The sequence below is a fragment of the Scyliorhinus torazame genome, chromosome 5, assembly GCF_047496885.1.
Source record: "Scyliorhinus torazame isolate Kashiwa2021f chromosome 5, sScyTor2.1, whole genome shotgun sequence".
Lineage (NCBI taxonomy): Eukaryota > Metazoa > Chordata > Chondrichthyes > Carcharhiniformes > Scyliorhinidae > Scyliorhinus > Scyliorhinus torazame.
In genome coordinates this window covers 270,742,405-270,767,773 of record NC_092711.1, presented here as the reverse complement: position 1 = coordinate 270,767,773, position 25,369 = coordinate 270,742,405, and the positions used below count along the sequence as shown (strand labels likewise).

Below are 25,369 nucleotides of genomic sequence, written 5' to 3'. Positions count from 1 at the left end.
GACGTTTACGTTAATGATGGAAAGGGATAAGTATACACCGCAGGGCAAGAGTTATAGCTGGGGGAAGGGCAATTATGATGCCATTAGACGTGACTTGGGGGGGATAAGGTGGAGAAGTAGGCTGCAAGTGTTGGGCACACTGGATAAGTGGGGCTTGTTCAAGGATCAGCTACTGCGTGTTCTTGATAAGTATGTACCGGTCAGACAGGGAGGAAGGCGTCGAGCGAGGGAACCGTGGTTTACCAAGGAAGTGGAATCTCTTGTTAAGAGGAAGAAGGAGGCCTATGTGAAGATGAAGTGTGAAGTTTCGGTTGGGGCGATGGATAGTTACAAGGTAGCGAGGAAGGATCTAAAGAGAGAGCTAAGACGAGCAAGGAGGGGACATGAGAAGTATTTGGCAGGAAGGATCAAGGAAAACCCAAAAGCTTTCTATAGGTATGTCAGGAATAAGCGAATGACTAGGGAAAGAGTAGGACCAGTCAAGGACAGGGATGGGAAATTGTGTGTGGAGTCTGAAGAGATAGGCGAGATACTAAATGAATATTTTTCGTCAGTATTCACTCAGGAAAAAGATAATGTTGTGGAGGAGAATGCTGAGCCCCAGGCTAATAGAATAGATGGCATTGAGGTACGTAGGGAATAGGTGTTGGCAATTCTGGACAGGCTGAAAATAGATAAGTCCCCGGGACCTGATGGGATTTATCCTAGGATTCTATGGGAGGCCAGGGAAGAGATTGCTGGACCTTTGGCTTTGATTTTTATGTCATCATTGGCTACAGGAATAGTGCCAGAGGACTGGAGGACAGCAAATGTGGTCCCTTTGTTCAAAAAGGGGAGCAGAGACAACCCCGGCAACTATAGGCCGGTGAGCCTCACGTCTGTAGTGGGTAAAGTCTTGGAGGGGATTATAAGAGACAAGATTTATAATCATCTAGATAGGAATAATATGATCAGGGATAGTCAGCATGGCTTTGTGAAGGGTAGGTCATGCCTCACAAACCTTATTGAGTTCTTTGAGAAGGTGACTGAACAGGTAGACGAGGGTAGAGCAGTTGATGTGGTGAATATGGATTTCAGCAAAGCGTTTGATAAGGTTCCCCACGGTAGGCTATTGCAAAAAATACGGAGGCTGGGGATTGAGGGTGATTTAGAGATGTGGATCAGAAATTGGCTAGCTGAAAGAAGACAGAGGGTGGTGGTTGATGGGAAATGTTCAGAATGGAGTACAGTCACAAGTGGAGTACCACAAGGATCTGTTCTGGGGCCGTTGCTGTTTGTCATTTTTATCAATGACCTAGAGGAAGGCGCAGAAGGGTGGGTGAGTAAATTTGCAGACGATACTAAAGTCGGTGGTGTTGTCGACAGTGTGGAAGGATGTAGCAGATTACAGAGGGATATAGATAAGCTGCAGAGCTGGGCCGAGGGGTGGCAAATGGAGTTTAATGTAGAGAAGTGTGAGGTGATTCACTTTGGAAGGAATAACAGGAATGCGGAATATTTGGCTAATGGTAAAGTTCTTGAAAGTGTGGATGAGCAGAGGGATCTAGGTGTCCATGTACATAGATCCCTGAAAGTTGCCACCCAGGTTGATAGGGTTGTGAAGAAGGCCTATGGAGTGTTGGCCTTTATTGGTAGAGGGATTGAGTTCCGGAGTCGGGAGGTCATGTTGCAGCTGTACAGAACTCTGGTACGGCCGCATTTGGAGTATTGCGTACAGTTCTGGTCACCGCATTATAGGAAGGACGTGGAGGCTTTGGAGCGGGTGCAGAGGAGATTTACCAGGATGTTGCCTGGTATGGAGGGAAAATCTTATGAGGAAAGGCTGACGGACTTGAGGTTGTTTTCGTTGGAGAGAAGAAGGTTAAGAGGAGACTTAATAGAGGCATACAAAATGATCAGGGGGTTGGATAGGGTGGACAGTGAGAGCCTTCTCCCGCGGATGGATATGGCTGGCACGAGGGGACATAACTTTAAACTGAGGGGTAATAGATATAGGACAGAGGTCAGAGGTAGGTTCTTTACGCAAAGAGTAGTGAGGCCGTGGAATGCCCTACCTGCTACAGTAGTGAAGTCGCCAACATTGAGGGCATTTAAAAGTTTATTGGATAAACATATGGATGATAATGGCATAGTGTAGGTTAGATGGCTTTTGTTTCGGTGCAACATCGTGGGCCGAAGGGCCTGTACTGCGATGTATTGTTCTATGTTCTATGGGCAATTTTCCACATTGCTGGGAAGGTCCCAGTGTTATAGCTGTACTGGAACAGCTTGGTTAGCGGTGAGTCAAGTTCTGGAGCGCAAGTCTTCAGTAATATTATCAGGGGCTATAGCTGTTGCAGTATCCAGTGCCTTCAGCCGTCTCTTGATATCACATGGAGTGGATCGTATTGGCTGAAGACTGACATCTGTGATGCTGTAGACCTCTGGAGCAGACCGAGATGGATCATCCACTTGGCACTTCTGGCTGAAGATTTGTGGAGCCTCCTCCTCCAGTGAGTTGTTTAATTATCCACCACCATTCACTACTAGATGTGACGGGACTACGGAGCTTGAATCTGATGCGTTTGTTGTGCAATCGCTTAGCTCTGTCTATTACTTGCTGCTTATGCTGGTTGGCACACAAGTAGTCCTGTGTTGTGGCTTCACCAGGTTGACACCTCATTTTCAGTATGCCGCACGCTCTCCTGCACTCTTCATTGAATCAGAGTTGATCCCCCTGGCTTGGTGGTAATTGTAGAGTGGGGGATATGCCAGGCCATGAGGTTGCAGATTGTGGTTGAATACAATTCTACTGCTGCTGATGGCCCACAGCGCCTCATGGATGCCCAGCCTGGAGTTCCTAGATCTGTGCAAAGTCTATTCCATTTAGCGCAGTGGTAGTGCCATACAATATGATGGAGGGTGTGAAGATGGGACTTTGTCTTCGCAAGGAGTGTGCGGTGGCACTTCTACTAATACCATCATGGACAGATATCTGCAGCAGGCAGATTGAGGATGAGGTCAAGTATGTTTTTTCCTCTTGGTTATCTCATCACCTGCTGCAGCCCCAGTCTAGCAGCTATGCCCTTTAGGGCTTGGTCTGTGGTGGTACCGAGCCAATCTTGGTGATGGACATTGAAGTCCCCCACCCAGAGCATTCTCTGTGCCATTGCCACCCTCAGTGCTTCCTCCAAGTGGTGTTCAACGGAGTACTGCTTCTTCAGTTGATGGTGGCCGGTATGTGGTAATCAGCAAGATGCTTCCCCTAACTCGGCCAAGGACAGGACCCTGTCCATAAGCAAAGGTGATGGTACCAAGGAAAATAAAGGAAGTTCCTTGCCAAAAAAAAATCTTGCACCTGAATGCATTCCCTCGAGGGTGACAGAATATCTCTATTAACTTGTCTGAGCTGGCGAACCTGCCCCCCCAGAAATGTGTCCCTAAACCTCTCTATCCCGCCTTCTCCCGTGCCCTAAACGATTAGTCTAAGCCAGGCGGCACAAACCTGGTTCCTGCAAATCTGAGCGAGCAGTGACATGGAACCCAGTTTAAAGTGCTGCCTAAATTGATTCCAAACCTCAGTGGCTATCACCACTGTGCTCGAAGAGAATCTAGCAGGGAAAAACAGGGGGTGGTGGTGCAGTAATCAAGGCCCTCCGATTGACCCTATGCAGAAAACCACTATAGAGTCCGGATCCTTGAAATACCCCCACACTGTTTCAATATTTGCTGCCCAGCAGTAACATAACAGATTAGGCAGTGCCAACCCCAACCCCCCCCCCCCCCCCCCCCCCCCCCCCCATTGCTTATCCCTTTGCAAAAATATCCTAGTCTTACCAGCCCAAACAGAATCGGATATCAATTTATTAATGCAACCTTGGGAAGAAAGACTGGGAGACACTGGAACAAAAGCAAAAGCCTCGGGAGAATGTTCATCTTAACTGTCTGTACCCTTCCTGCTGAGGTCAGAGAGAGGGCATCCCACCTTTTTCAAATCCACCTTCACCCCATCCACCAGACTAGAAAAGTTCATGGACCACCCTGATTCTTGGATACTAGAAGCTAGTCCTGGTTGGGCAAACAGCAACCCAGATCAGCTCCCCTCCTTGGGAGAGTTCACTGGAAAATATTTACTCATGCCCAAATTCAGCTTGTACCCCGAAAAGGAGCCAAACTTCCTGAGCAACTCCATCATCTCCCTCCCGGTTGTGATGTATGGTAAAAAAATCTTCTGCATTTATATTCCCTCCCACCATGCTTGTTAGACCATCTCAACGCAATGGCAAGCGGCTCGATTGCTAAGGCAAACAAAAGTGGAGACAACAGACATCCCTGCCTTGTACCCCTGTTCAGTTGGAAATACACTGAGCTCAGGTCATTAGTATGCACATTCACAGAGGGGGACCCCATACTAAAACCTGCTGACCTGGATGGGTTGACCATCCCAGAGGTGGAGCAGGATTTGGAGACACCGATTGGGCCACAGAGGATAATAAGCTGTATTCGTTTACTGCAGACAGGCAAAGCACCAGGTTCGGATGGACTCCCCACTGAATTGTACAAACAGCAGACTGAACAAATTCAGTCAGCGGGGCTCCAACAACTTAGCGTCAGCGTTTAATAAGGAAATAGGCCGTTACGACCCATGATCATGGGATCCTTGGCCTTCAGGATCAAGGACATCAACTCCTGTGCCAACATGGCTGGCAACGCCCCCAGGACACTATCATTAAACATATCCAGAAGAAGTGTGACCAACAAACTGTTTGTACAATTCAATGGGGAGTCCATCCGAACCTGGTGCTTTGCCTGTCTGCAGTAACCAAATACAGCTTATTGTCCTCTGTGGCCCGATCGGTGTCTCCAAATCCTGCTCCACCTCTGGGATGGTCAGCCCATCCAAAAGTTGCTTCATTGATATACCCTTCTCCGGGGGCTTTAACTCTTACAACACCTGATAGAAGGTCTTAAACAGCTCATTAACCTTCTCTGGGGCAGAAAGCAACTCATCACCCGAGTCCCTAACCTGCATTTCCTGGGAGGCAGCCTGCCGTCTCAACTGGTGATCCAACAGATGACTGGCCTTCTCTCCATACTCGTAAATCCACTTCAGAGTGTCCCAGCTGGCTCACCGCCTTACCCATTGACAACTCGATCCATTTGCAATTTCTTTCCACCAATAATTCTGGTGTCGGGACGATTTGAATGCCGGCTGTCCACTTCAAGAACCAGCCACTGTCTCTCAACCTTCCCAGATTTGTCCCTATGCGCCCCCCCCCCCCCCCCCTCCCCCACTAATTTCTGCCTTCAGGGCATCCCTAAGCATGGAAGGAGAGACTGCCTCATTCCTGTTGGAATGGGCAGAGAGGGACAAAAACAAAGTACCCCGGTGGGAGCATGTGTGACTGCTCACCACCTATCTGCTGCCGGACGCCCTCCTTTCATAAACTGTGATCAGAAAGTAATCAAACCTGGATCTTCCAGCATCCATGGCTAAAAATTGTACTGGATGCAGTTTCATCAGAGGAATCCTATCATAAAATTTTAGACAAATTCTCAACCTTCCTGGTATAAATTGCATATAAATGGCATAGTTAAAAGAAGGAATGAGATTCTAAAAGTAGACTCTAAGGAGATAGGAAGAAAGTTGAGACGTCGGACCACCAAGGTAGTCTTGTCTGGATTACTACCGGTTCATGTGCTAGTCAGAGTTGAAATAGGATATATTGGATGAATATGTGGCTGAAGAGATGGTGTGAAGGGGAGGGTTTGAAATTCTTGAGGCATTGGGGCCGGTTCTGGGGAGGTGGGACCAGCATAAACTGGATGCGTCAGATCTGGGCAGGACCAGAACTGAGGTTCTAGAGGGAGTATTTGCTGGAGTGGTTGGGAAGAGTTTAAACTAAAATGGCACGTGGAACCTATGCAAGGAGTCCAAGGAGGGGGAATAGAGGACAAAAGTAAAAGGGGAATAAGAAAGTGATAGGCAGATAAACTAACGACTGCAGTGAGCAATAAGTGGGACTGGGACCGCAGTGAACAATATGTGGGAATGGGACAAGTAATGTTAAAAAGATGAGCCGTAAGGCTTTGTGCCTTAACGCATGAGCATCTCAATAAAGTGGATTAATTAATCGTGCAAATAGATGTAAAAGGGTATGTTATAGTCTCCGTAATCCTGACATGGCTGCAGGGTGACCAGGGATGGGAATTGAACATTCCGAGATATGCAGTATTTAAGAAGGATGGTCAGAAAGGAAAAGGCGGTGGAGTTGCATTGCTGGTTAAAGAGGAGATTAATGCAATAGAGAAGAAAGATATTAGGTACAACAATGTGGAATCTGTATCGGTGGAGCTGAGAAACACCAAGGGGCAAAAAACCTTCTTTTGGGGTGGTGGAGTGGGGGGGTAATTATACATAGACCCTCAAACTGTAGTGGTGATGTTCGGAATGGCATTAAACAGGAAATAAGGGGTGCATGTGACAAAGGAGCATCTGTAATTATGGGTTATGGATTGGGCATATCAAATTAGTCACAGTATTGTGGAGGAGGATTTCCTGGAGTGTATATGGATGGTTTTCTGGATCAATACATTGAGGAACTAACTAGAGAACAGACTATCCTAGACTTGGTATTGTGTAATGAGAAAGGATTCATTGGCAATCCAGGTATCCGAAACCTCTTCGGGATGAGTGACCATGATATGATAGAATTTTTCATCAAGATGGAGAATGACATAGTTAATTCTGAGACTAAGGTCCTGAATCAAAATAAAGGAAACTGAGATACGAGGTATGAGTTGGCTATGATGGATTGGGAAACATTACTTAAAGGGATGACTGTGAATAGGCAGTGGCAAACATTCGAAGAGCACATGGGTAAATTGCAATAATTGTTTATTCCTGTCTGGCGCAAAAGTAAAATGGGAAAGGTGGCCAAACAATGGTTTACAAGGAAAGTAGTGGGGTTACATTAGCTACCCTCCAATCTGTAGGTACTGTTCGAGAGTATATAAAATCTTGGAAGATGCCAACTTGCATTCAAGGAAGGAGCCTACGAATTGGTCAGGAAAAACTGAGGATTGGGAGCAGTCCAGAATTCAGCAAAGGACCAAGAGATTAATTAAGAAGGGGAATGTAGAGTACGAATAAGCCTGCGTGGAACATAAAACTGACTAAACGTTTCTAGATGTGTGAAGAGAAAAGATTGGTGAAGACATCAGTCAGAAACAGGGAAATTTATAATGGGGAGCAAAGAAAAGGCTGGCCAACTAAATACATGCTTTGGTTCTGTCCTCACAAATGGGGTCACAAATAACACCAGAAATGTTGGGGAAGATGGGTTTTCATGAGAGGGGAGAACTGAAGGAGATCAGTATTAGTGGAGAAATGGTATTGGGGAAATTGGGATTGAAGGTTAATTAAACCCCTGGGGGCTGATAATCTGCACCCCAGAGTACTTAAGGAAGTGGCTCTAGAAATAGTGGATGCGCTGGTGGTGATCTTCAAAGATTTTCTAGACTCTGGAACAGTTCCTACAGATTCGAGGGTAGCTAATGTAGCCCCACTATTTAAAAAGGGAGGTAGAGGGAAAATTGGGAATTTTAGAACAGTAGTGGGGAAAATTCTAGAATCCATTATCAAGGATTTTATTGCAGAGCACTTGGGAAAACACCAGCAGGATCAGACCGAGTCAGCATGGATTCATGAAAGGGAAATCCCGTTTGACAAATCTACTGGAATTCTTCAAGGATGTAACTAGTAGAGTTGATGATGGGGAGCCAGTGAATGTGGTTTATTTGGACTTTCAGATGGTTTTCGACAATGTTCCACGTAAGAGATTAGTGTCTAAAATTAAAGCAAATGGGATTAGGGTAGTGTATTGCGATACAGGAAACTGGTTGGCAGACAGGAAACCGAGTAGGAATAAACTGGTCTTTTTCCAAATGGCAGACAGTGACTAGTGGGCACTGCAGGGATTGGTGCTGGGACCCCAGCTAGTCACCATATATATTAATGATTTAGATGAAGGAGCAAATTGTGATATCTCCAGATTTGCAGATGAGACAAAGCTGGGTAGGAGGTTGATCTGTGAGGAGGATGCAGAGATCCTTCATTGTGATTTGGACAAGTTGAGTGAGTGAGGAAATGAATGGTTGATCCAGTATATTTTGGATAAATGTGAGGTTATCCACTTTGGCAGCAAAAACAGGAAATTATTATCTGAATGACTATAAATTAGGTGAGGGGAATGTGCAATGACCTGGGTGTCCTCACACATTAGTCACTGAAGGTAAGCATGCAGGTGTAACAGGCAGTAAAGAAGGCAAATGGTATGTTGGCCTTCATAGTGAGAGGATTTGAGTACGGGAGCAGGGATGTCTTGCTGCAATTATGCAGGGCCTTGGTGAGGCTACACCTGGAATATTGTGTGCAGTTTTGGTCTCCTTATCTGAGGAAGGTTGTTCTTGCTATAGAGAGAGTACAGAGGAGGTTTATGAGACTGATTCCTGGGATGACAGGACTGATGTACGAGGAAATATTGAGTTGGTTAAGATTGTATTTGTTGGGCGGCATGGTGCAGGGGTTAGCACTCCTGCCTCACTGCGCTGAGCACCTGGGTTCGATCCTGGCCCCGGGTCACTGTCTGTGGAGTTTGTATTTTCTCCCCATGTCTGCCTGGGTCTCACCCCCACAGCCCAAAGATGCGCAGGGTAGGTTGATTGGCCACGCTAAATTGCCCCTTAATTTGAAAAAAACAATTGGGTACTTGAAATTTATTTTAAAAGGATTGTATTTGCTGAGTTTAGATGAATGAGGGGGTTTTATTGAAACGTATTAAATTCCAACAGGACTAGACCGGGTAGGATGCAAGGAGAATGTTCCCAATGGTGGAACTGGCCAGAACCAGGGGTCGCAGTCTGAGGATAAGGGGTAAACATTTTAGGACTGAGATGGAGAACTTTCTTCACATAGTGGTCGGCCTTCTTTACCGCCTCCTGCACCTGCATGCTTACCTTTGCTACTACAGAAAGCAGTTGAGGCCAAAACACTTGTTTTCAAGAAGCAGTTGGATATGGAAGGCAGGATCAGGCTATTGAGTTGGATGATCAGCCATGATCATAGTGAATGACCGTGCAGGATCGAAGGGCCGAATGGCCTCCTGCTCCTATTTTGAAATGAAAATCGCTTATAGTCACAAGTAGGCTTCAAATGAAGTTACTGTGAAAAGCCCCTAGTCGCCACATTCCGGTCCTGTTCGGGGAGGCTGGTACCGGAATTGAACCGTGCTGCTGGCCTGCCTGGGTCTGCTTTAAAAGCCAGCGATTTAGCCCAGTGTGCTAAACCATTGTTTCTATGCCCCCTCCCCCCCACCAGTACTTTTTTTTTTTAACCCCTTCTCCTTTTGCATTAAAACTGTTGTTCCTCCTCCTCCTGAATTGTTTGACAAACCTTTTGCCTTTCTGATTTGTTTTTCTCGCCAGTCGGGGATCTCTTGACTTATCCTGTGTTATGGTTCCAGTGGCACAGCACCCTATCCTGTGATATATTTCCAGTGGCACAACACCCTGCCCATTCAGAGGTTTTTGTGCTTGACCTGATTTTTTACTTAGCTGCAAAATATTGCATCCCCCACCATTTTACCTTCCCTCAAGTGTTGGATGAAATGCAATATTGAGAAAGACTTTTAAATTGGAGACTTTAAAATATTTGCTTTATAGTTGAATGTGAAATTGTGTTTGCTGTCCTTGCAGACTGGGATGAAGAACAGGTCAGTAGTCCCAACATTCTTCGACTTATTTACCAAGGAAGATTTTTACATGGAAATGTCACCTTGGGGGGTAAGTTGCAAACGTTGCGTTTTTTTTACAATTGAAAAGATTTTGGAAGATTGAGCAGTGTGTTGCTCCTTCATTCTGTGTGATTTAAATGGAAACCTGAAAGCACACAATAGTATCTGAACGGGAAAGATGTGATTATTTTCTATCTGCTGAAAGGCCTGATGAATGTTTTACGGTACCTGCTTTGTGAGTAGGTTATTCAACAGCTGGAGCTTTCAGTTAGATTATGCCTGACCACCACAATTTCTTTACCTGCTTTTATTGCATATCCCTCGATACCTTGCCAACAAATCTGTTAATCTCAGTCTTGAAAGTTTCAGTTGCTCCTTTCCACTACCATTTGTGTGAAAAAAATCTTTGATTTCACTCCCAAATTGCCTGGCTCTAATTTTAACAAGGTCCATTCTTCTCCCCACCAGAAGAAATCCTGTTATCAAATCCTTTTATCCTTTTAAACACCACAATTTGATCATCTTCTATCTTTTAAATTAAAGGGCATACATGGCAAATGTTTGCAAATAATTTAATCCTTTAAACCTGGGCATCATTCTGGTGAATCTGTGCTGTATCCACTCCAGGGTCAATATAAGGCTGTTTATAACTGAAGCTGAGCTTACTCCCCTTTGTATTTCGACCTATTGAGGTAATAACCAATATTCTATTAACCTTTGTTTTTTTTTGTCTACTTGCTCTTTAGTGATTTGTATACACAGCGTTAAACCTCGTTGCTTCTCCAGTGTCTAGTTTCACACCCCTTTAAATTAATGTGAACTCCAAGCGGTACAGTAGATGACCTCCCCTGTTCCCGCATTGAACTCCATTTGATACCATTTCACTCGTTCATTCACTGACCTACTTGCGTTCCTTTGTAACTTCCTGTTCCTATCTGTACAAATTGATTACACTCCCTTCTTCCAAAAGAGGCCCCAGTACTGATCACTGCAGAATACCAATTAGACCATAAGACAAAGGAGCAGAATTGGGCCACTTGGCCCATCAAGTCTGCTCCGCCATTCAATCATGACTGATATTTTTCTCATCCCCATTCTTCTGCCTTCTCCCCGTAACCCCTGATCCCCTTATTAATCAAGAACCCAGCTATCTCTGTCTTAAAGACACTCAGTGAATTTGCCTCCACAGCCTTCTGTAGCAGAGTTCCACAGATTCACCACCCTCTGGCTGAAGAAATTCCTCCTCCTCTCTGTTTTAAAGGATCGTCCCTTTAATCTGAGATGGTGTCCTCTGGTTCTAGTTTTTCCTACAAGTGGAAACATCCTCTCTGCGTCCACTCTATCCAGGCCTCGCAGTATCTTGTACGTTTCAATGAGATCCCCCCCCTCATCCTTCTAAACTCCACGAGTACAGACCCAAATTCCTCAAACGTTCCTCATATGACAAGTTCTTCATTCCAGGGATCATTCTTGTGAACCTCCACTGGACCCTTTCCAAGGCCAGCACATCCTTCCTTAGATACGGGGCTCAAAACTGCTCACAAAGCTCCAAAAGGGGTCACAAAGCTCCAAAAGGGGTCTGACCATTCAGCACCCATGTCCTTTTATCCTACCATGTAACCTATTTTGAAAAATTGTCTCCAGTTTTGTGCACATCTGGTTTCTCTCATGCTAATATATTCTGAAAACCTTTGTCCCTTTGTCAGCTTTGAAGCTTCCTCCTGGAAGGATGACCGTGATGCACTTGGTTGCCAGAGAGACATTGCCAGAACCTAATTCCCAAGGTAATATTGTGTCAAGTTTGAGTGCTCAGGAGCTGAAGTTACTAAAGCATTCCATACCTCTCCTCTCCACTTTTCGACAGGCGAATGTTAATTCAGTTTAAAAAGGGTGATGTAAAATGTTAATTGCTTCATGTTTTAATTTCTCTACCCCTTTCCTGCTGAGGTATAATTCCAGAGTGCTGGTTATTGTCTGATATATCACTCCAATAATCATTCTTCATCATCTTCATTAGGTTCACAGTTGTTCAACTATGGGAGGTTTTAATCTACCCTTGCCTAATGCTACACTTGTGGCCGTACCAAATTCCACGGTTGGATTACAAGGTGTAGGTGCCTGTTTAGCTCAGTGGTTTGAAATGCAGAGCGACGTTCACTTCCTATACCGGCTGAGGTTATTCATAAATTCTCCGCCTTCTCAACCTTGCCTTTCACCTGGGATGTGGGATCCTTGGTTTAAATCATCACCAGTCAGTCGTGTGTGTGTGTGTCCCACAAAGGGGAGAGCAGCCTGGGATTACGGAAAATTTGCTTTAATGTGGGATAAAAATCCTGCCTGCTTAGGTCAACTGTAACACTAACAGTTACCCTGCTTTGGCACTGATGTGAGTTTTGAGGGGTGGCGGAGTTGCGTTACTGGTTAGGGAGGATATCACAGCTGTACTGTGGGAGGACACCTCAGAGGACAGTTAGGCTATATGGGTAGAGTTCAGGAATAAGAAGGGTGCAGTCACAATGTTGGGGGTTTACTACAGGCCTCCCAACAGCCAGAGGGAGATAGAGCAGCAGATAGGTAGACCGATTTTGGAAAAGAGTAAAAATAATAGGGTTGTGGTGATGGGAGACTTCAACTTCCCCAATATTGACTGGGACTCACTTAGTGCCAGGGGCTTAGACTGGGCAGAGTTTGTAAGGAGCATCCAGGAGGGCTTCTTAAAACAATATGTAGACAGTCCAACTAGGGAAGGGGTGGTACTGGACCTGGTATTGGGGAATGAGCCCGGCCAGGTGGTAGAAGTTTCAGTAGGGGAGCATTTCGGTAACAGTGACCACAATTCAGTAAATTTTTAAGTGCTGGTGGACAAGGATAAGAGTGGTCCTAGGGTAAATGTGCTAAATTGGGGGAAGGCTAATTATAACAATATTAGGTGGGAACTGAAGAACCTAGATTGGGGGTGGATGTTTGAGGGCAAATCAACATCTGACATGTGGGAGGCTTTAAAGTGTCAGTTGAAAGGAATTCAGGACCGGCATGTTCCTGCGAGGAAGAAGGATAAATACGGCAATTTTCAGGAACCTTGGATAACAAGAGATATTGTAGGCCTCGTCAAAAAGAAAAAGGAGGCATTTGTCAGGGCTAAAAGGCTGGGAACAGACTAGGCCTGTGTGGAATATAAGGAAAGTAGGAAGGAACTTAAGCAAGGAGTCAGGAGGGCTAGAAGGGGTCACGAAAAGTCATTGGCAAATAGGGTTAAGGAAAATCCCAAGGCTTTTTACACGTACATAAAAACCAAGAGGGTAGCCAGGGAAAGGGTTGGCCCACTGAAGGATAGGCAAGGGAATCTATGTGTGGAGTCAGAGGAAATGGGCGAGGTACCAAATGAATACTTTGCATCAGTATTCACCAAAGAGAAGGAATTGGTGGATGTTGAGTCTGGAGAAGGGTGTGCAGATAGCCTTGGCCACATTGAGATCCAAATAGACGAGGTGTTGGGCGTCTTGAAAAATATTACGGTACATAAGTCCCCAGGGCCTGATGGGATCTACCCCAGAATACTGAAGGAGGCTGGAGAGGAAATTGCTGAGGCCTTGACAGAAATCTTTGGATCCTCACTGTCTTCAGGTGATGTCCCGGAGGACTGGAGAATAGCCAATGTTGTTCCTCTATTTAAGAAGGGTAGCAAGGATAATCCAGGGAACTAAAGGCCGGTGAGCCTTACTTCAGTGGTAGGGAAATTACTGGAGAGAATTCTTCGAGACGGGATCTACTCCCATTTGGAAGCAAATGGACGTATTAGTGAGAGGCAGCATGGTTTTGTGAACATAGAACATAGAACATATGTTTTTCGAGGAGGTCACAAAGATAATTGATGCAGGTAGGGCAGTGGATGTTGTCTATATGGACTTCAGTAAGGCCTTTGACAAGGTCCCTCATGGTAGACTAGTACAAAAGGTGAAGTCACACGGGATCAGGGGTGAGTTGGCAAGGTGGATACAGAACTGGCTAGGTCATAGAAGGCAGAGAGTAGCAATGGAAGGATGCTTTTCCAATTGGAGGGCTGTGACCAGTGGTGTTCCGCAGGGATCAGTGCTGGGACCTTTGCTGTTTGTAGTATATATAAATGATTTGGAGGAAAATGTAACTGGGCTGATTAGTAAGTTTGCAGACGACACAAAGGTTGGTGGAATTGTGGATAGCGATGAGGACTGTCAGAGGATACAGCAGGATTTAGATTGTTTGGAGACTTGGGTGGAGAGATGGCAGATGGAGTTTAATCTGGACAAATGTGAGGTAATGCATTTTGGAAGGTCTAATGCAGGTAGGGAATGTACAGTGAATGGTAGAACCCTCAAGAGTATTGAAAGTCAGAGAGATCTAGGAGTACAGGTCCACAGGTCACTGAAAGGGGCAACACAGGTGGAGAAGGTAGTCAAGAAGGCATACGGCATGCTTGCCTTCATTGGCCGGGGCATTGAGTATAAGAATTGGCAGGTCATGTTGCAGCTGTATAGAACCTTAGTTAGGCGACATTTGGAGCATAGTGTTCAATTCTGGTCGCCACACTACCAGAAGGATGTGGAGGCTTTAGAGGAGGTGCAGGAGAGATTTACCAGAATGTTGCCTGGTATGGAGGGCATTAGCTATGAGGAGTGGTTGAATAAACTCCGTTTGTTCTCACTGGAACGACGGCGGTTGAGGGGCGACCTGATAGAGGTCTACAAAATTATGAGGGGCATAGATAGAGTGGATAGTCAGAGGCTTTTCCCCAGGGTAGAGGTGTCAATTACTAGGGGGCATAGGTTTAAGGTGCGAGGGGCAAGGTTTAGAGTAGATTTACGAGGCAAGTTTTTTTACACAGAGGGTAGTGGGTGCCTGGAACTCGCTACCGGAGGAGGTGGTGGAAGCAGGGACGATAGTGACATTTAAGGGGCATCTTGACAAATACATGAATAGAGGGATACGGACCCAGGAAGTGTGGAAGATTGTAGTTTAGTCGGGCAGCATGGTCGGCACGGGCTTGGAGGGCCGAAAGGCTTGTTCCTGTGCTGTACATTTCTTTGTTCTTTGTTCTTTGCTTCCTGCTCTGACTGGCTCAGTCTCACACTAAGTACTTGACAACTAAAATGACCAAAGTGGCAGGGAGATGGGAACCTATGAAAGGTGTCAGAGGAGAAAACGAGGGCAAAAACAAAAGACAGAAAGGGGAATAGAAAAATGATAGGCAGAGAAACCAAGGACTAGATTTCAAACAGGGCCATGATGAAAAATATTGGGAGCAGGAATGTTAAAAAGGCTAGCTTAAAGACTTTGTGCTTAGCGTGCGGAGCTTTCGCAATAAAGCAGATTAACTAATTGTGCAAATAGATGTAAACGGGTATGATGTAATCTGTTTATGCCGACATGGCTGCAAGGTGATCAGGGATGGGAACTGAACGTCAGTTTCTGCCAGTATCTAGGAAGAACAAACAAAACGGAAAAGACAGTGGCGTTGCAATGCTGGTTAAAGAGGAAATTAACGCAATAGTGAAGAAGGATGTTGGTTCCAGCAGAAGGACAGACAAAAAGGAAAAGGCGGTGGAGTTTCAGTCCTGGTCAAAGAGTAAATTAACGCAATAGTGAGGAAGGATGTTAGCTCTGACCATGTGGAATCTGTATCTGTCAAACGGAGAAGCACCAAGGGACAATAAACGTTAGTGGCCATTGTACAGACTGCCACAACTGTGGGATGTTAGAAACAGGACATTACAGACGCATGCGATTAAAGGAACATTTGTAATCATGGATAATTTTAATCTGCATATAGATTGGGCAAATCAAATTAAAGGAGGAATTCCTGGAGTGTGTATTGAATGGTTTTATGGACCAATACGTTGAAGAACGAACTAGAGAACAGGCCATTCTAGACTTGATACTGTGTAAAAGAATGGAATTATTGGCAATAGACTTGTGCGAGACCTCTTGGGGATGAGCGACCATTCTATGATAGAATTTATCATCAAGGTGGAGAGTGAAATTGTTGATTCTGAGACGGTCCTGAATAAAGGAAACGATGATGATATGAGGCGCGAGTTGGCTATGACCAATTGGGAAACATTACTTAAAAGGGGTGACGTGGATAGGCAATGGCAAACATTCAAAGAGCGCACTGTTGAACTGCACTAATTGTTTATTTCTGTCTGCACAAAAGTAAAACTGGAAAGGTGGCCAATCCATGCCTTACAAGGGAAATTAGAGATCGTATTCGATCGAAGGAAGAATCCTGCAAATTGGCCAATAGAAATTTTAGAGGTGAAAATATTCACACTAAGGCCGGAGTACAAGTTAAAAAGCAGTTTATCATATCAGAATTCTGGGAGAAACGGCCTGAGGCTCCGCAGCCTATTGACAGCACCTTTTCTCACTTGGGCTAGGTCTCACACTGGTTAATATACAGATTCAAGGGGCGGAATTAGTTGTATCCTCATTTACATACTATCAATCAATTATATTTGCATCACACTTCATTACATGCAGTCAATCAATTTTCCTAGCATCCCAGTTATCACATATGGTTAAAGTGGGTGTTGTCTTACCCGCCCCTAACTTCATACAGAAGTTATTCAAAACTAACATTATGTCCTGTCTGCAACTGGGGTCCTTGATCTTATCAAGGACACGTGGCATTTCTTGTTCTGGGAAGCTGTTATCAGCGGCTGTTGAAATACTCCCTCGGTTCTCATGAGGTAGTTTACACAGTTTGTAACTTATTTTTAAAGGAAAGTGGCTAGTTCAGCCATTTTGTGTCTTTAGTATTGCTAAAATAGTTAACAGACATTTTGTGTCCTTTCTGATATTAACAAGCATTGTGTATACACTATCTATTTCTACAAATTGCCTCTTCTAAACATGCATCTAAGCCAATGAGTACCTTTTCTCATCAGAACTATTCAAAAGTAAGATAGGAGCACAAATGTAGTTACAGGGTCACCTATAATTTATATCATAGTCCAGTATCACAAAATGCCCTCCAACACTCCCTCCTTCTGATCATGAAGATGTTTAAAGAACTCCAACTGACCACAATGAAATGATATGAGGGTTGCAGGGTGTAGCAAAGACAATACAGCCTTTGGGGTATGTAACCTTCCAGATGTTCCCCATGTACACCGTGCATGTGATTCAAAGATCGCCCCTCAAACGAACCCATGTATGTCACATTTAATGTCTTGATATCAATCATTCCTGCCTCCCTAGCTATCTCTGCTGTCTCATTAAATGATGTTATTCATAGCAGTTTTCAAGTAAGCTCATCTAACAGTCCCGCACTAACTTTCACTCTGAAGTAGTTCCTCTGGTGTTTTTTTTTCAAAGCATGGTTTTTTCATTGACTGGTTTTTTTCATTGCATGTAAAGCTTAACTGATTGACTGATCCGGAGTCTTTGTTCCCTCAGAGTTTCTGCAAGATGTGGGACCATCTCTGGCTCTTTATAATCATAACTCAAATGACCCTTACTAGGCCTATAGTGGTGGGCCTAAGGGGTACAAACATTATAGCGATAGGCGGTTACGGTGGCGGAGACGCAGTATTTCCCTTTCCCTGTGAACATTAAATGCATGAGGGCAGGTGTAATCTCTGAGAGACAACCATGAGTTCTGATTAACCCACATTTGTCCAACTCTCCCTGTCCCACCGGGTGGGGGCAACGTGAGGGTGATCCCATATATTATCCCTGTGTATAGCAGAGGTGTCGATGAGATAGTACCTGAGGGAGGTGTTAGCTCGTACGATTCTATTGTCCTCCAGTTGGTTGTGAGGGTATGGCCCCGAGTCCAGTGTGATGATAGGGATCATCAGGACTATCTCTACCCCCGTTATCTCGTCCATTTTGCAGTCGGGGATCGCTGAGTATACTCTGGTTACCCCCTTCAGAGTACGGTTGCCCAGCGACCCTCGTCATTTGGTTAGCTTAGCCAGTTGCGGGCTGTCTATTCAATCAGGCACCTCCCCCTTTAGATCAGATCAATATTGTGGCTTAACTGCCCCTGTCAGAGCCTTCCGCTGTCTCTTTTTCTTGGTCGATGAGTTTGTTAATTATTGTTGTTTGTCTCAGTGTGTGTCATATAGAATTTACAGTGCAGAAGGAGGCCATTCAGCCCATCGAGCCTGCACCGGCCCTTGGAAAGAGCACCCCCATTTTAAGCCCAGAACTCTGCCCCATACCCGTAACCCAGCAACCCCACCCAACCCCTTTGGACACTAAAGGGCAATTTAGCACGGCCAATCCACTTAACCTACACGTCTTTGGACTGTGGGAGGAAACAGGAGCACCCGGAGAAAACCCACGCAGACACTGGGAGAACGTGCAGACTCTGCACAGAAGTGACCCAAGTCGGGAATCAAACCTGGGATCCTGGAGCTGTGAAGCGACAATGCTAACCACTGTGCTACCGTGCCACCCTACCGTCCCTAACACTGTTGTCCTATTCAATTGTATATCCAGGCCCTCTTTTCCAAAACTGGCTAGACCTTTCTCTGCTTTCCCTAATATTCTCTTCCTTATTCCTGTAAGTTGTTCCACCTTTGCATTTAACCTTTGTATGTCTGGTGACTTTACCATAGAAGTTTGTGTTAAGTCATGTCACTGCATTATTGATTATGCCTCTTCTAACCCTGTGTAGGTTGTCATGCCCTCAAAATCTAGTGGCACTCATGTCATTGGCAGCCTGCTTCATAACAACCTTACTTCAAAAACACTATACATATTTATTTCATATTATAAACAATACCTGAACGCGCGAGAAGTACAGACACAATTTGAGTATGCATCTGCTGTCTTTCCCCGAATGTAGCTGCAGCCAAGCATTAAAATAAGCTATATCATTGTTCCAGTCTTTGGCTGCTGGGATGCACATCCCGTCAATAAAATTATATAAAGCACCATAGTTCATATAGCTACGTTCATCCTGTGTCCGTTGTGAAATCAGTGATGTTCCTGCACTTTTCAGTGCTTGTAGTTGTTCTGAGATCTCGAGCCATCACAAATCCCCACAGCTGCTGCTGTCGTTCCAGCCTTTCTTGAATGTTTAACCTGAAAATTTAAAGGAAAAGTGGAAAGTGCCCTGGTCGTCACCAGGTGTTAGATGTTGTCCGTATAAAGCTTTTCCTGTATGGGCCGAACACGTGTGTTATTCAGGGGTTAGTAGTTTTGCAAACTTCTCATATCTATTTTCCTCGTGGTTACACGTCTGATTCTGTTGCGCTTGAACCTGACCTTGACGTGCTTTTGCCTGGTTAATTAGCCAGTTTACAATAACTCCACTATCTCAAATTCCTGAAGCTACTGCAAATATTGTGCCACTTGTAGTTACTTGTAAAGTAAAACACAAAAGATCCATTCTGCATGAGACAGAGTGGGTTAATTAATCTGATTATATCTGACAATTCAAAACTTACAATTTGTAAGCTCCAATTAAAAATACATCTTCGGCTGGGTTTAAAAAAAATTACTTTATCAGAATTACAAAGCCAGAGCTCGTGGACAAGGGCAAACCCCTAATCCAGTTCCTCGCCTGCTCCAAAAACCAATTCAACTGAATCCGAATTCATGGTCCCTACAAGAGAGACATAACCAAATCCAAGCATTAACAAGCACGGGTCAATTCTCTGCTGGTTTGAAAAGGAGGTGGGGTAAAAGTTGGATTGCTGCCAAATTCCCGTGATCAAGTGTCTTAGAATGATGTGTTCTCTTGGAATATAGATTTGCTTTTAATCAGAGTTATGTTTTTTTTTTTAAAAACCAGCTTCCACATTGTATGAAGTTTTAATTTCTGAGCTAGTTTAAACATTTATTTTAAAATATCAAACACAACTTATTGAATATATGACAACCAATTTTGCGCTGTATCTTGGTTCTCTGTATAATTTTGTCGTCACCCTTTTGTTTAAACAAGAAACATGATCATGGACATATTTTATTTACCCATCTGTCCTTTACACTTAATTCTGCAATCTCAGAATTAATACATCTGCGTTGTCAGGGAAGATTTAACCCTGAACTAATGAAACACCGGATTGGTCATATGTATTTCAACTGTCCTATGTATTACAACTATCCTAACTTCCAATGAACACCATAAAACTAATATTTTCTTATTCTTGCATACATGGTTTTGTACCCTGATTGAAATTCCTGGTGTATCAAAATTAACCTGGAAATGTCAATGATAACCTTTGAAAAGAAAAATGTATTAATTACACTCAAACTATCATCTTTAAATCACCAAGTCAGACGACACACAAATATCACCACACTCACAAAGGAAACCTAGCACTTCAGTGCTTTCACCAAAATAGTTCGGTAAAAATCCTTCTGGTTCCTATTCTAAAGGTGCAAATGATAAACTCCAGGTTACTTCTCAGAAGATAAATCTTAGCAGATATTAACATTCACCGACCAAACACACATTCTCACAGGTCGCAAATATCAGTTAACTGTGAAACGTATATTTTTTTGTGCAGATGACCTGCTTGCTGCAATAGTTAAATTTTTGTACAGAACCGAAGGAGGCGGAGAACTTAGAATGATGCCATATGCGTCTGTTACGTGATCTCAAACATTATTTATTCTTTCCTTTTTAATGTTACTCAAATTCCGAGTTTATCTGGACGGCTTGAAAGGCTTAATCTCCAACTGAAAACCGATCTCGAAAATTTGAAACTATCTGAAGTTATTCTAGACAAGAATCCAGTGTTATTTCTGAACAAAAGTTGATTTGAGTGTTTCAACCCCTTTTTGTTTTACTGTGCCGCAGTGTGTCTTATTGAAATCCACCCGGCTTCCACTATTATTAATTGGGTTACAACGTTTCTCGGGCATTGTACCTTCCCCTCCTCATTCCTCAATGACCACGAGGTCTGATCTTTTGGATTTTTACTTTATTTGAGTTTTTTCTTTTCCTTTGGACATGTCTAAACTTTTAGTTAATTTAAAATGTCCCAGGGAGCCTGTTTCTTTCCCCTCTCCTTGATACATTCCAGGACAGTCCTTAGCCGTAATTGTAGCCGTTCCCTGTGATTCTTTTGCGAGTTTGCACAATCTGTACTGCCGCTATCTTTTCTCGCTTTATTGCTATGCTTAAAATGATATGGTGTGAATGTGGGAGAGAGAGCTCAATTCCTTTAAACTAGCCTGTTTTTCAAACGGTGTGAAGGCTTTAAATTTGTCATTTACATTATTAGCGTAATGCTGCACGGGGGTGCACTTAATTTCTGTCATTTGTTCTTCTAACTGGTGAACTAAGATGACTCCTGCCTTATTTTTTTTTGCCGTATCTCGCTTTTGTTTATCCCACCACTTTTTGTTCTACGGGGGCTGCGTCGGGATCCCACCCATCTTTGATCATTGTTTTTTTGTATCAGAGTATTTTGCTCTTATCCGTACACCAGACTCATGGATCCCCAGGGACCCCAGAAAGGCGGCCTTGTGCCTCTCTTTTCTTTTCCATGATGTGTTAACCGTGCCGTCTCTTCTCTATCACCCGCGTATCTGGTGTACCTAGGCGACTGTGCTCAGAAGCTTTTACCTTTCGTCCACTCCCGTAGGGTGGTGGCCTGGCTTGGCAATGTCACGGCAAATCCCGCGACCGTTAACACTCAACAGTCTGTGCGTCTCTGATTCCCAACTAACTCTGGCCGTCACGTGAGGGCTCAATTGCTCCCTTAATTCCGGCTCGGCATGGGTCCTCGAGCAGCCGATTAGTACTAAAGTAAATGGTATAGCGGACCAACAGAACAAAACCCCCAAAATAATTCCCTCTGCCTCGCTGAGTGACTCTAATTTCTGGCGGTCGAAGGTTTGACTACTCGCCTTGTTCACCGGCTCAAGCGCCGTTCGGCTCAGCAACCTCCTGCCGAACTACGCCAAATGTTGAGTTGAAAATATTCACACGAAGGCCTGAGTATAAGTAAAAAGCAGTTTATTATATCAGAATTCTGGGAGAAAAGGCCTGAGGCTCTGCAGCCTATTGACAGCACCTTTTCTCACTTGGGCTAGGTCTCACACGGGTTAATATACAGATTCAAGGGGCGGAATTAGTTGTATCCTCATTTACATACAATCAATCAATTATATTCGCATCACACTTCATTGCATGCAGTCAATCAATTTTCCTAGCATCCCAGTTATCACACATATGGTTAAAGTGGGTGTTGTCTTACCCACCCCTAACTTCATACAGAAGTCATTCAAAACTAACAATGATGTCCTGTCTGCAACTGCGGTCCTTGATCTTATCAAGGTCACATAACAGCTTCCCAGAACACAAAATGCTGTCAGCGGCTGTTGAAATACTCTCTAGGTTCTCATGAGGTAGTTTACACAGTTTGTAACTTATTTTTAAAGGAAAGTGGCTAGTTCAGTCATTTTGTGTCTTTGGTATTGCTAAAATAGTTAAGAGCCATTTTGTGTCCTTTCTGATATTAACAAGCATTGTGTATACACTTTCTATTTCTACAAATTGCCTCTTCTAAACATGCATCTAAGCCAATGAGTACCTTTTGTCTCATCGGAACTATTCAAAAGTAATATAGGAGCACAAATGTAGTTCCAGGGCCACCTATAATTTATATCATAGTCCAGTGTCGCAAAATGCCCTCCAATAAGAAACAACACGCCTGAAGATTGGGAGCGGTTTTGAATTCAGCAAAGAAGGACCAAGTGATTGATTAAGATGGGGAAAATAGAGAATGAGTAAGCTTGCGGGGAACATAAAACTGTAAAAGTTTCTATAAGGATGTGAAGAGAAAGGGTGGTGAAGAAATTACAGTCAGAAACAGGGGAATTTATAATGGGGAACAAAGAAAAGGCTGGCCAACTAAACACATGCTTTGGTTCTGTCTTCACAAAGGAGGACACAAGTAACATACCAAAAATATTGGAAGACGAGATTTTGTGAGGGGAAGAACTAAAAAAGATCAGTATTAGTGAAGAAATGATTATGGGGAAATTGATGGGGTTTAAGGTCGATTTTAAATCCCCATGGCCTGTTGACCTGCATCCCAGAGTATTTAAGGAAGTGGCTCTAGAAATAGTTGATGCTTTGGTGGTCACCTTCAAAGATTTTCTAGACTCTGGAACAGTTCCTACAGATTGGAGGTAGCTAATGTTTTTTTTAAAAAAAAAAAAAAAAATTTTTTTTTAAAGAGTATCCAATTCATTTTTTCCAATTAAGGGGCAATTTAGCGTGGCCAATCCACCTAGCCTGCACATCTTTGGGTTGTGGGGGCAAAACCCACGCAAACACGAGGAGAATGTGCAAACTCCACACTGACAGTGACCCAGAGCCGGGATCGAACCTGGGACCTTGGTGCCGTGGGGTTGCAGAGGAGGGTAGCTAATGTAACCCCACTATTTAAAAAGGAAGGTAGAGAGAAAACCGGCAATTATAGTCCACTAAGATTGACATTGGTAGTGGGAAAAATCTAGAATCCATTATCAAAGATTTTATAGCAGAGCACTTGGGGAAACAGTGGCAGGATCAGGAGGAGTCAGCATGGATTTATGAAGAGGAAATCCTGCTTGACAAATCTACTGGAATTTGATGAGGAGGGGCTAGTAGATGTAGTTTATTTGTAATTTCAGAAGGCTTTTAACAAAGTCCCGCATAAGAGATTAGCGTGTAAAATTAAAGAACATGTAATTAGATGTGGTGTTTTGAAATGGATCGAAAACTGGTTGGCAGACCGGAAATAAAGAGTAGGAATTAACAGGTCTTTTTCAAATTGGCAGGCAGTGACAAGTTTAGCTGGTTTAGCACACTGGGCTAAATCGCTGGCTTTTAAAGCAGACCAAGGCAGGCCAGCAGCACGGTTCAATTCCCGTATCAGCCTCCCCGAACAGGCGCCGGAATGTGACGACTAGGGGCTTTTCACAGTAACTTCATTTGAAGCCTACTTGTGACGATAAGCGATTTTCATTTCAAGTGGGTTATCGCAGGGAATCAGCAGTGTCTAGTGGGGTATTGCAGGGAGCCCAGCTATTCACAAAACATATTTATGATGTGGTTTAGGGAACAAAATGTGATATCTCCAAATTTGCAGATGACACCAAGTTGGGTGGGAAGCTGAGCTGCGAGGAGGATACAGAGATCCTTCGTTGTGATTTGGGCAAGTTCAGCGAGTGGGCAAGTGAATGGCTGAAGCAATATTTTTTGGATAGTGTAAGATTATCCACTTTGGTAGCAAAAACGGGAAATCAGACTATTATCTGAATGGCCATAAATTAGGAGAGTGAAATGTGCAACGAGATCTGGGTGTCCACGTACACTAGTCGCTGAACGAGAGCATGCAGGTACAGCAGGCAGTAAAGAAAGCAAATGGCATGCGGGCCTTCATAGCAAGAGGATTTGTGCAGGGTCAGCAATGTCTTGCTGCAATTATACAGAGCCTTTGGTGAGTCCACACCTGGAATACTGTGAGCAGTTTTGGCCTCCCTATCTGAGGAAGGATTCTCTTGCTCTAGAGGGAATGCAGCGAAGGTTTGCCAGACTGATTCTTGGGATGGCAAGACTGCGGTATGAGGAGAGATCGAGTCGGTTAGGATTGTATTCGCTGTATTATGTGGGGGCGGTTTGAGGCGACATCGTGCAGGGGTACATGTTTGAGGGCTTTGATGTTGACGCCTTTACCTTTTTCGTCGGCCAGGTACGCTGCCAGCCCAGTGATGGTGTCAGCTTTGAGCGTGTGGGGGCAGTGAAGGCAGCATCGGGGGATGGAGGGTGTCTCGGTGTGGGCGCCGATTTGTAGTAATCATAGGTTTGTGTCAGCGGGGCTTGATGAGAGGTTTAGGGGGTAGCGGCAGGCATGGATTGAGCACTTTGACGACTTGTTCATAAGGGACAGAGTCGTGGGGCTGGAGGACTTGGAGGAAGTATATGAATTGCTCGGGGGGAATGGCTTCAGGTACCTGCAGGTTCAGAACCTTGTAAGGAGAGAGGTGCCCCCTTACGGGAGGGGGGAAGGGGGATGGTGTTGCTCAGGAGTGGTTGTTCATTGAATTGTTTGGTTACTTTACTGATTTGGTCTGTATGAAAATGCCTTGAATAAAAATATTTTCAGTAAAAAAGCATTGTATGCTGGATTTCAGAAGAAAGGGGGGGGAATCTCAGAAATCTATAAAGCTCTAAATGGGTAGATGCAAAAATGGATGTTATTGATTGTGTCCAGAACCAGGAGTCACAGTCTGAGGATACAGGGTAGACAGTTTTGGACAGAGTTGAGTGGTGAGCCTGTGGAATTCATTAGCATGAGAAGTAGTTGAGGCCAAAACATTGTATGTCTTCAAAAAGCAGTTAGCTATAGCACTTGTGGTGGTGAGATTAGGCTATTGACTTGGATGATCAGCCATAATCAGAATGAATGGCGGAGTAGGCTCGTAGAGCTGAATGACTACTTCCTGCTCCTATTTTCTAGGTCAGGCAATTCCTCTCCGCCCTCCTGTCCAAATAATAAAATTTGCCCTCCAGGCATCATTGTTGCGATTTGGCAGGATGGGAGGGTCTGTATTCTTATGAGAAGGGACAGTTATTGTGTGGTGAGTTTGGCTTGTTTAGGTAT

At 44.2% G+C, this 25,369-nt stretch overlaps 1 protein-coding gene across 1 annotated transcript in view; it reads left to right on the top strand.

Annotated features, from left to right (window-relative positions):
* Positions 1 to 25,369, top strand: part of LOC140421121 (ubiquitin-like protein 3) — an 85,193-nt gene that overhangs the window by 57,699 nt on the left and 2,125 nt on the right. Inside the window, exons 3-4 of the mRNA XM_072505531.1 lie at positions 9,736 to 9,822; positions 11,480 to 11,557. Of these exons, the coding sequence (XP_072361632.1) occupies positions 9,736 to 9,822; positions 11,480 to 11,557 (165 nt within the window). The remainder of the gene's footprint in view (positions 1 to 9,735; positions 9,823 to 11,479; positions 11,558 to 25,369) is intronic.